The 12,205-nt window shown below is 44.3% G+C and overlaps 1 protein-coding gene across 2 annotated transcripts in view; it reads left to right on the top strand.

Annotated features, from left to right (window-relative positions):
• Window positions 1–12,205, top strand: part of Tpmt (thiopurine S-methyltransferase) — a 17,817-nt gene that overhangs the window by 4,544 nt on the left and 1,068 nt on the right. For both annotated transcript variants that reach the window (XM_021215888.2, XM_029547522.1), the window contains exons 4-8: window positions 2,866–2,998; window positions 3,756–3,808; window positions 6,525–6,599; window positions 9,740–9,825; window positions 11,341–11,385. In XM_021215888.2, coding sequence (XP_021071547.1) covers window positions 2,866–2,998; window positions 3,756–3,808; window positions 6,525–6,599; window positions 9,740–9,825; window positions 11,341–11,385 — 392 coding nt within the window. The remainder of the gene's footprint in view (window positions 1–2,865; window positions 2,999–3,755; window positions 3,809–6,524; window positions 6,600–9,739; window positions 9,826–11,340; window positions 11,386–12,205) is intronic.

The raw sequence follows: 12,205 nt of genomic DNA, 5'->3' as shown, positions 1-12,205 counted from the left end.
AGGCATGTGCCACCACTGCCCACAAATAACATTTTAAAATGGCTGTTATAACCTGAAATTCAAGTGTGGCCATGAAATTAAGAATTATATCTCTAGCCGGGCATGATAGCATGCCTTTAATTCCAGCACTAGGGAGGTAGAGAAAAACAGATCTCTGTGAGTTCAAGGCCAACCTGGTCTACAAAGTGAGTTCCAGGACAGCCAAGGCAGTTTATACAGAGGAACCCTGTCTCCAAACAACAACAGAATTATTAGACATATGTTTTAATGCTCTCTCACCAAACCAGAAGAGTGACTTTGAAAACTATCTGTGAGAAAACAACAAAATAAACAGGAATGGTAACTGCAGCTGGAGTGCAGAGCTTAGGCAACATTATTGACACCATATAGCTCGCTAGCTGGGTGTGGTTATTGAATTTTTTTTGGGAGGGGTCTCAATCCATTTATATTAAAAAAACAAGGATTTGGGGATGTGATTCAATGGGAAGGCACTTGCCTAATACCCACAGGTTCAGGATTCATTCCCCTAAGCTGCAAAATAATAACTGAAATAAAAGTCCAGACTCAAACTACTGTCATTGCATGTCACTTGCCATATTAGAGTACTTTTTACTTCTGTAAGTGTTCTCTGTGTATATACAGGCATTGAATATGAGCACATAAACTAACCAGGCAAAGAGGCCAAAAAGCATTCAAATGAAGTAGGAACGTTATTTTAGCGTTTCCCTTTTGCCTTGTTTGTATTCCAGGCTACCCTGCAGGTGTTGACTGGGCAGTAACTACAAAGACATCCAGTCAACTTGGATAACTTCTTTGCTTGTATTTTGTAATTCCAGCAGCATGTATGGGGAATGAAAGAAAGAGTCTCTATGCTAGAGTACAAATCCCCCGAGCAGTCTGAGAGACAAGTTATTAGTATGTTTCCTTCTAGAACAATAAGGAGCCCACATTCTGCCCACAGTGGGAGTGTGCGCTCTTGCGTAGCTAGATAATAGGCACACTCCGTCTCGTTCCCAGTTAATAGATGAGAGGAACATCATGTGATGCTCACCTTTGCTCGCCTGTGATTTCATCTGAAGATGACGACGTCAGGTCAAAAGCAAACCCTGTCGAGATGAGTTAAGCTGCCTATTGATAATACTAAATGCACATGTGTGCTCTTCAAATGGCGCCTCGCTACCCCAGCGGACCCTGGGCCCAGCCTTGCCCCTCCACACATGGTGTTAGAAACTTCCTATTTGGTTTTCCTCATCCCAGCACTCCACAGCAATTCCAGCAGAACGTTCTCCAACACCCACCTTCTGAAGCTGTGTGTGTGTGTGTGTGTTATACATGTGTATATGCACTTGTATGTGCAAATGCACACATATGATCTGAAAGTCCACACAAGCCATCTTCGTCTATTGCTCTTCCCCTTATATTTTAGAGAAGATCTCCAGTGAAACTGGGCTCTCCTGACACGCCAGGGTCCTTTTGTCTCTCCCTCACAGCTGGTCTTACAGGCATGGCTGCCATGCCTAGCTTTCTCTGGGGATGCTGGGGATCTGAACTCGGGTCCCCATGCTTGTGCAGGGAGCTCTTTACCCATTCAGCCTTTGCCTTGTTCCTGGCTTTTGGTCTTGATATGTTTTTTTAAAGATTTATTTTAAGTACTCGTTGACTGGCGTGTGGCATGAGTGCAGGTTAGAAGAGGTACCCAGGCCTCTGGAGCTGGAGTCACAGGCCACTGGGAGCCACCTGATACAGGTGCTGAGACTGTCAGGGCAGCTCCTGCTCTTACCCACTGTGATATTTCTCCAGCCCCTTTTGTGGGTCTTTGAGACAGAGTCACACGCAGCCCAAGCTAGTCTCAGACATATTACATCGCTGTTGCTGACCTTGAACTACTGACAGTCTGGCCTCTTATGTCCCAAGATTATAAGCCTGTGTCCCTATGCCCAGCTCACATAGGTTTCATATTGATTCCTAACCGTCACGTTCCCATCAGCCTTATGACTTCTGCGCATGCTTTTGTGTAGTCCAGTAATGTTTAGCTGGGCTCGTACTGCATTACAGTAAGGCTGACCAGTTTGGTGACTTGATATAAACTCACTTCTGTGTCTCAATATCTGTGCACCTGTTACTGTTTCCTTTCGACCTTAAGATCCTCAAAATGTGAACTCTGTAACTACAGTGCTTGTTAGTAAAGTGTTAGCTATTTGCATATGGTAATAAGATTCCTTTTTCCAATCACATTTATTGTTAATAAGTGGAAATTGTAAGACTACTGTCAGAAAACATTCAGTGCCTCAGGCTTTTAAGTGGGTCAACCAGCAGCCACATGTAGCAGTGTTTAAAAATTCATTTAATTATATTTTTTCAATTTTGAAACAGTCTTGCCATATAGTCTGGCATGGCCTCAAGTGCAAGGTCTTCAGCCTCCACAGTACCGCAGCTGGTGGTGACATCCTGCCTGACTTGGCTATATAAGCCAAACAAAAATGTTAAATAATCTCTATGGGACTGGCCACATCTACATACTTAGTAGCCAGTGTGGCCCATGGCTGTGTCTTGTCGAGGAAAGTGGTAGCCATATCCATCATCACAGAAAATTAATCAATAGCCAATGTTGATTTGAAGGGATTGAAAATCATTCCCTCTAATCAAACACATTTATATGAATGCCTGCAAAAAATATGGATCCCTTAGAATTAAGGTAAACAATGGATTTCTTTGGTTATTTCCTCTTTCTTCTGTGCTGATAAATTTTTCAACACGGGGCCTTAGGCATGGCGGGGACTCTGATACTGAGTTTTAGTTCCAGCCAGGGAGAACATGTCTGTTTAATCGTGGTATTTATTTTGTTGTAAATATGGTTTTCTGCAGGTTCGCAGACCGGGGCCACACTGTGGTTGGTGTGGAAATCAGTGAAATTGGGATTCGGGAATTTTTCGCAGAGCAGAATCTTTCCTTCACAGAAGAACCACTCGCCGAAATTGCTGGAGCCAAAGTATTTAAGGTTCGCATCGATTGTGGTAACTATTTCCACGCCTCACCGAAACCCGATTTTTATTTATTTATTTATTTATTTATTTATTTATTTATTTATTTATTACCGTGAATAAATGAGGATGTTAAACAAGTGTCAGATGGGCGCTCTTCACCACAGGTTAGCTACACCTCATGCACTGCCGCTCTCTACTGTGGTGAGCTAGGCCTTTAGCGTACAGATGGCAGCACTCGGAAGGTGGAGGCAGGAGGATCATGAATTCAAGCTAGTCTAGGCTACATAGTGAGATTTGTCTCAAAACAAAAGATGATTGATATGATTTGATATTAAAGATAAATGATAGAATTGGAACTAAGCACATAGATGATAGATTGGTACATAGATGATGGATAATAGCTACATTGATATTAGAAATAGATTTATAGATGGTAGAATATATATCTGTGTGCAGATACTGTGGTGCACATGTGCAGGTTAGAGGATAGCTTGTGGGAGTCCATTCCCTCCTTCCACCATGTAGGCTCAGGGATTAAACCCAGCCTGCCTGGCTTAGCTGCAAGCACCTTACCCTCTGAGCCATTTGGCTGGCCGCCATCCAGGTTTTAAAAGAAAACATAAGGTCCAGTTAAAGCCTAGTAAACTTTATTGTGTTTAATGTGTGTTCCCTATCTCCTTGGCTTTGTCTACATCCCGTTTCCTTTCCTTGATCGTTTAAAGACGTCCTAACTAAGTATAAAACACCCTGTTCTGCTTTGTTTCATTACAGAGTTCTTCAGGGAGCATTTCCTTATACTGCTGCAGCATCTTTGATCTTCCCAGGTAGGACCGAGTGCTCTGTATGCATCTGCACCATCATGTGAGTGTGTAAGTGTGACAGTGAGTGTTTGTGTAAATGTGAGTGTGACTGGGTGATACCTTTGCACCACTGTGTGTGAGTACGTGAGTGTGAAAGAGAGCAAGAGAGTGAATGGGCATGTGTTATGTAAACGTCAGCATGTGAGTATATAAGAGTGAACTATGTGTGAATGTTAGCATGCGTGTCTATGTGGCTGGCCGCTCTGTCTGCACTGTTGTGTGTGTGTGAGCATATGTGACTGAGTATTCGTGAGAATGTGAGTGGATGTTTGAGTGGGTGCATGCTGTGGCATGTGAGTGTTAGTCAGAGGACAACCTTAGACACCAGTTCTTGCCTTCCACCCTGTTTGAGACAGTTTCACAGCCGCTTTGTACTCAAACTGGGCTTCAAACTTCTGGGCGTGCTCCCATCTCCACCTCCCAGCTCACTTCAGGAGCACAGGACTTTCATGTCTTGCTTTGACATGGGTTCTGGCTCTCTGAACTCGCATGTTAGAGCAACTTTAAAAATGACATGTTTTTTCTTTGTTCTGCCTAGCTCCCAAATAAATGAGAGAGACACTATACAATTTATTTTAATCAAACTTTACAGCACAATATCTGAGCATTAATTAACCTATCCTAATCCTCTAATCTGGCTACTTCCCAGCCAAAATCCCCAAGGTACTTGCATTTTAAATCTGGCTCCCTCTGCTCCAGTGCGTTCCCATGGCAGCTCCTGACCCTTTCTTCATGGTGAATCCTCTCTCTGTTCCTCCCCTCACTAGAGTCGGAAGTCCAGCTCTTCTTTCCTCTGCTCAGCTATTGGCCGATTGGCTTTTATTGACAAATCAGAGAATAAATGGGGAGCACTGTTTACACAACATTCTGACAGGGGATACTTAGAATAAGCATAACAGTGCCATGTCCGGATTGCAACCAGACATGGGGGCAGAGAAATCAGCATTTGAATAATAGAAGGATAATCTATACACAGTACACAATAACGTTATACCTACACTCATGGCACCGTGCTTAGTGGTTAGTTCCTTTCCACTGAACCGTCCGTTTGTTCTTTTAAAGGGGAGTGATGGGACATGCCTTTAGTGCAACGCTTGAAACAGGCAGATCTCTGTGAGTTGGAGACCAGGCTGGTCTAGATATAAAGTTCCAGGCCAGCCAGAGCTATTTCAAGGAGAAAGTGAACCTTGGTCCAGCAAGATGGCTCAGAGGGTAAGGTGCTTGTCCTACAGGCCTGATGACCTAAGTTCAGTCCTCAAAACCCACAGTGGAAGGAAAAAACTAACTCCTGAAAGTTGTTCTCTGACCTCTACATGCACATCTTAGTATGCATGTGCTTGCACACACACACACACCATATACACATCATCATCATAATAGTAATAATTGTAGCTGGACTTTTGGCTACTTTGTGAGTTCTTTTTTCTTTTAACCTTCTCCACCTCTCCTCCTCTACTCTTTCAACCCCCTAAAACTAGGTAGGAGAGAAAGGATAGAGGGGAAAGGGAGAGAATTTATCCTTAGACTATTTTCTGCTAATTAGGGACATCGAGTTCCTTGGGGCAAGTTTAATCTTCGAAGTCAGGATATTTAATTTCTTCTCCTCATCTCTTTGTACACGACTTCTCGACAAACAGCAATCAACCACAACCTACCAAAAGCCATCACCCTACTGTCTTGGGGCCCTAGCATTTATATATCCTCTGACCCATTCCCAGAATTCCAAACATCGTCTACTCGCAGCAACTATCTGCAGCTGGTAAAACCACGCCCCTGCTAGAGCATGAGGCAAATCGTTGTCAGCTGCTACGGAAAATCTGAAGCAGCCCCACATCGGGGATTAAAACGAAAATATCTATTTCTGTATTTTTAAAGAAGCTTAAATTCTCACTACAAGTGATAACAACAACATCAACAATAGTAATGGAGGTGGGCCCTGCTGGGAGATGATAAGATGGGTGGAGATCTGTTCACTCCTGTACACTTCTGCAGCTTCAAGAATTGTCCTGGGCTGGTGAGGTGGCTCAGTGGGTAAGAGCACCCGACTGCTCTTCCGAAGGTCCGGCGTTCAAATCCCAGCAACCACATGGTGGCTCACAACCATCCCTAACAAGATCTGACGCCCTCTTCTGGAGTGTCTGAAGACAGTTACAGTGTACTTATATATAATAAATAAATAAATCTTTAAAAAAAAAAAAAAAAAAGAAAAGAAAAGAATTGTCCTGCACCTGCTCTTACCAAAGCCTCGTCTTTCTGCTTCGCGGGGACAGGTCCTGGACTTTCAAAATCATTGTTGTGATGCAGAGCAGGTAGGGGGAAGTAGGGAGAGGAAGACTCTGTCTTCCACCTGGCACCTGAGCCTGTAACAAAGGCAACTACAAGGTGCAGGAGGCAGGATGGTACCCGACAGAGCCTGATGCCTGAGCATCACTGCCCGAGGTCCCTACCTCTTCTTTCCAGTCAAAGCAAAACAGAATGCTGTGGGAGTTAGGAGGTGGACAGTCCCACAAGTGGGTCAGTACACTCCTCTGATGTCTATAAAGAAAAGCAGGCGTGAGCTACTGAGACCTTGGTGATCGGTGATGCCCCAAAGTGCCCCTTGGGGAACCCCAGACATCCTGTTTGAGATTTGACCTTTTCCAGATAGAATGTAACACCCTTTGCCCTCTCTTTTGAGCAGAGCAAACATCGGCAAGTTTGACAGGATTTGGGATAGAGGAGCATTAGTGGCTATCAATCCAGGCGATCATGATCGGTAAGTTGGTTTCTTCAGTTGACTTGCTTTCCTTTGTGTTGAGCTGAGTCTGAGGAAAGCTAAAGTGTGTTTGAAGCCAGTGGCTCGGTCACTTTGCAAGCTTTGATGGAAGCACTGTGTGGTTCTCTAGGCCTCAGTTTACCCCTCTGCCACCTGAGTCCATTTCAGTACCTAACTGCCACTAACACCATTGGACTCTTGTCCTGTGCCAGGCATTGCTAGAAATTATTTTGTGTGTGTTAGCTCATATAATTAGCATGACACCCCTGTGACATAGATGCTGTCTATGATTCCAGTTTGCAGATGAGAAATTTAAAGTCAGAGATGTGTCTCAAGTTAGGCAGCTAGTACCTGACAGTACCTGCTGAGTTTGCTCAGAGCTTCACATTAAATGGTCTTCAAGAGTTGTTGTGGAGCCAGGAGTGGCCATGCACACCAGTGATCCTAGCACTGGGGAAACTGAGGCATAAGGATTGGGAGTTTCCGGTGAACCTGGGCCTCATAATAAACCCATGAAACTATGTTGATAGATGGTGGATGGATGGATTGATAGATGGATGGATAGAGAGACAAATAGATAATAGATAATAGATGGATCAATTGATAGATGAATGGATAGATGGATGGACAGAGAGATAAATAGGTAATAGATGCTAGATGGATAGATAGATGTGTGATGGATGGATGGATGATTGATAGATGATAGATGGATAGATAGTGGATGGACAGATGGGTGGATAGATCAATAGATGATAGGTGATTGATGGGTGGGTGGATGGATGGATAGATAGATAATAGATGGATGGATGATAGATAGATGATAGCTAATGGATGGATAGATGGATAGATCAGTAGATGACAGACAGACAGACAGACAAATAGGAGCAATGAAATCCAGGAGGAATGTTAACTACAGAGAACTATAAACTACTGGCTGTCATTACAAGAGCACTTGTTCATACTTTGGGTGATCATAATTATAACTAGCCTCACTAGAAAGTAAAATTAGGAAACCCTGTGAGAGACATGCAATCCCCCCTTTCCTGTGTAATACCACACGTGTGTCTCCTTGAATTTGGCAGGTTGGATACTGAATTACTCATTACACAGAGGCAGGCTCTTCACACACACAGCCAATGTTCAGGGTCCATCTCAGCGACACCGTTTATTATCATTATTATTATTATTATTTAAAAACTAATTGCTTCATAAGTAAAGCTTCTAGCCAAACCCAATCTTTGAAAATTAGAAGATTCCACACTAGACATATCCATGTTTTCTTTCCTTCAATGATAATCTCTCTCTCTTCTCCCCTCCGCTCATTTTTCTACCTGTGTTCCACCTTGCCCTCCATCTTCTGGACTTTTCTCCACGGTGCTTGCTCCTGAACCATCACTTGAGTCCTGCTCCTTTGCCTTCAGCTTTCAACAGCTGTTCATGAAGTCCTGTCATGCACCAGGGAGTGGGGAGGGGTGTTGAGGGATTGTAGGGGGATGGGAAGGGGGCGTGGCTTTTGCCATGAAGTTATAGCATGCCACTCTGCTCCTTCTTCCATATGCCCACACTGCTTTTCCTGTGTATGCTCTGCATTTCCACATGGTGCCAGTGTCCTTTATCAGCGCAAAAACATCACCGAAACCCCTTCAGCCTTCCTAACACACCATATTCCTAACATTCAGTTATGCAAAACGTTTTAAGTTTGTAGGTATAGCCTGAGCCCCCTCCAACATGTATCTCTGTTTCTTTGGGGTTTGGTTTGCTCAATAAAAAGCCATAGGATGGCAAGGAAAGAGCATGATGCAGACCAAAGGGAAGGCAGGCATTGGGCCCAGCTGCTTCCTGCATTTGGTCCTCTACCCTTGGCTGTGAAGGACAGCCTAGTGGACACTGACGCTCTCCGTTTATGGCTGACCAGGCAGTGACACCCAAGTAGAGGTTTACCTGGGGGAATCGAGCTCTGATTGGCCTGAGAGTCTAGATCCTTCTATTCTCCTGCTCTACCTCTCCCTGCCCATCTCCCACCCAGTGTGTGTGCGCGCCCGCATATGTACACATGGTGGATGCCCATGGAGACCAGAAGGCATTGGATACCCTGGATCTGAACATGCAGGTGATTATGAGCCACCCAGTGTAGATGCTAGGAGCCAAACTCTGGTCCTCTGCAAGAGCAGTGTGTGCCCTCACTGTGCCATCTCTCCAGCCCTGCTTTCTGGATTTTTTTTTTTTTTTGAGATTGATTGAAGGTCCACATTCCAAGAGAATTGATGTCTGTCAGTCCCAAGAGATACGACTAGGCCAGCCTGGTCATCCTAAAGACATGATTCTTCTTGCTTCTTCCTAAGAGCAAGGGTCACACCAGCTGTGGTGTCTCACACCTGCACTCCCAGCACTTGAGAGGCTCAGGCAGGCGGGTTGCTGTCAATTTGAAGCCAGCCTAGGCTACATAGTGAGTTCCTGGCCAGCCTGGGCTATAGAATGAGACTACATTGAGGGCAGGGGTCGTCAGAAAGTTAAAAAGTGAAGAGCTCTGCTCAAAAGAGTACTTTTATCTTTCTTTCTCTCTTTCTTGTTTTTATTTATTTATTTATTTATTTATTTATTTTTGGTCTTAAGATTTAACCAAGGCTATCCTCAAATTCTTTATGTAGCCCAGGCTGACCTGCCAACCTGGGCAAGGAGCAGCAAGAACCAGTTCTTAGTTACTATTCTATTGCTACGAAGAGACACCATGACCGAGGCGGCTTATAAAAGAAAGCTTGCCGTTTAGAGGGTGAGTCTGTGACCCTCTGTCAACATGACTGGCAGGGCATGGCAGTGGGTAGACAGGCATAGCACTGGAGCAGTAGCTGGAAGCTTACTCACATCCTAATCTGCAGGCAGGAGGCACAGTGGGCCTCCTGGGCCTACCCCAGCAACATACCTCCTACAAGAAGGCCACACCTCCCAAATCATTCAACCAACTGGGAACCACTGTTTAAGTGTATGAACTTCTGGGGGCCACACAGGTTTATATGATTATTGATGGCTTTTATGTACAGTTGATAGTAAATGCTGGCTTCCTTTATCGCCTCTTGTCCCCTCCAGCCCGGCCTCTATAGAGAAATGAAACATATGGTTTTGTATGTGTGTGTTCTTTCTAGCTATGCAGATATAATACTGTCCCTACTGAGAAAAGAGTTCCAGTACCTCGTGGCTGTCCTTTCTTATGATCCAACAAAACACACAGGTAACACTTGTTTTGGTTCTGTTTGCCTAATTTCCCCAATTCAATTCTATGAACACGTAAGAATTCTTTTTCCCTGACTTATCTCATGGGAAGCACACTGCTTATGTGTATGAAGATAATTCTGGGCTAATGAGAACAGTGGACTCTTCCACACTGTCCATGTTTTCTTACACTCCTTCCGTATTTTGTTCAAACTGTACAAGGAAGGAATGGATGATCCTAATGTAAAGAGATAGCTCACGAGCTCTAGAGTAAGAGAAAGAAACATGGCTGCCCTGCCATGGGCGTTGCGTGGCTGTGCTATTCACAGCGGTGGAGCTGCATGAGGCGAATGTTGATGCACACTCAAATACACCCCCACGGGAATTCAGACAAGCAAGGAACTGTGGGGTTGTAGGAAAATCTCTAAAACAATGGGTTGGTTTTGGTTTTGAGACAAGGTCTCACTTTAAAGCTCAGCCTGCTCAGGAACTTAGCCTAGGCTAGCTTCAAACTCAAGCTCTTTGTGCTTCAGGCTCCTAAGTGCTGGACTATGTCACAGGCCACCACACCTAGCTAACCTTTTTTTTTTTTTTTGGTTTTTCAAGACAGGGTTTCTCTGTATAGCTCTGGCTGTCCTGGTACTCACTTGGTAGACCAGGCTGGCCTCGAACTCAGAAATCCGCCTGCCTCTGCCTCCCGAGTGCTGGGATTAAAGGCCTGCGCCACCAGGCCCGGCTCTAGCTAACCTTTTTAATTTTGTCTATTGTATGCTGCTACTGTCCTCTTACATTTTGTCTTATGTAGTAGTGGCATTGGTAGGGATCAAGCCCAGGGAGTGGTGCCTGCTGGTGCCTCCTATCTAGCTTCTCCCCTGGCCTGACTCTTTCGTCTTGAATGTCTAGAAAGGATATTTTCATCTGACGCATCTGATTGCTTTGGGGGGAAGCTTTTGCAGCACCCAGGTTGGACCCCAGGGCTTTCACAGTGCTAAGCAAGGGCTCTCCCACTGAGACACAGCCCAGCCTGCACAGGGAAGATTAGTGTTTTCCTTGGACAGACTCCTATTTTCATGAAGGAGTTAAAACCAAATAATCAGACTTTTACTTTGTAAGGCTCCCCTAGATTTCTTGTTTGGGGAAGAAGGTTGCTGGGTTGGTTGGCCAGTTTTGAGTCCCCAAACACTCCTCCTCCACCCAGTGGGTGCTGCAACCACACCTGGTTCCTTGGGTTTTGTTTGCAAAGGAAGCTGCCAATGGAGCCCAGGCTAGTCCCTGAACTCTTGACCCTGCCATCTTGATTCTCTACGTGTTGGGTTTACATAAGGCCCTATCTTTAAAAATGCCCACACACATACTCCACAATAAAACAAAACAACCAGCTTCATCCTCACCTATCTGGATTCCTGAGTGGTTTACAGAATAAGTATCCATGACATCTCTGAACTAAGCTGAGAGGTGAACCCCAAGAATTTGTTTGTCTTTGGAATTAGTGTTGAAAAAGGAACTTATTCTTCATCACACTTCTTTTTCCTAGGCCCACCATTTTATGTTCCAGATGCTGAACTTAAAAGGTTATTTGGTAAGTCAATGTTCTTTTTAATTACATGTGTCCGTACATATGTGCCTCTGTGTGTGTATATATGTGTGTGTATGTGTGTATGTGCATATGCATGTATGTTTATATGCATGTCTATATGTATATGTGTAAGTGTGTGTGTTTATGCATGTGTATGTCTGTGTGTATGTATGTGTATATAGGTACATGTGCATATGTGTGTGCATGTGTATATGTGTGTATGCACGTGTGTATGTAAGTGTGTGCATGCATGTGTATGTATGTACTGTGTATGTATATGTATGTGTGTATGTCTGTGTGTGTGAGTGTGACATGTGTAGGTCACAGGACAACCTGCAGGAAGCCAGTTCTCTCCCTCAATTCTGTGCATTGGTTCAGGTTGTCAGGCAGGCGGCAGGCGGCAGGCACCCTTATCACAGGGTAGATATTATACTCCTTATGTTTATTTTTAAAGATTTACTTTAATTGTTTTAACCGTGTTTATGTGTATATGTGTCTGTATGGGTATGCGTGGATGTCTATAGAGGCCAGAGACATCTGAGCCCCAGGCTCTGGAGTTACAGGCAGTTGGGAGCAACTTGTTGGCTCTTGTGTGAGAGCAAGGAGTGCGTAAGCTGCTGAACCATCTCCCGGCCCCGCTTATGCCTCTCTTTAAATAAATAAAGCCAGCAAATCAAGCCTGGTGGACATACCTGCAATCCCAGCACTCAGGTAGCTGAGTCGGGAGGAAAGAAAATTCAAGGCTGGCCTGAGATTGGGCCAAGGTGAAAAGCCTATCAAAAAAAAAAAAAAAAAAAAAAAAAAAAAAAAAAAAAAAAAAAAA

Source organism: Mus pahari, chromosome 16 (assembly GCF_900095145.1).
Source record: "Mus pahari chromosome 16, PAHARI_EIJ_v1.1, whole genome shotgun sequence".
Taxonomy (NCBI): Eukaryota; Metazoa; Chordata; class Mammalia; order Rodentia; family Muridae; genus Mus; species Mus pahari.
This window is presented reverse-complemented; position numbering and strand designations above follow the sequence as displayed.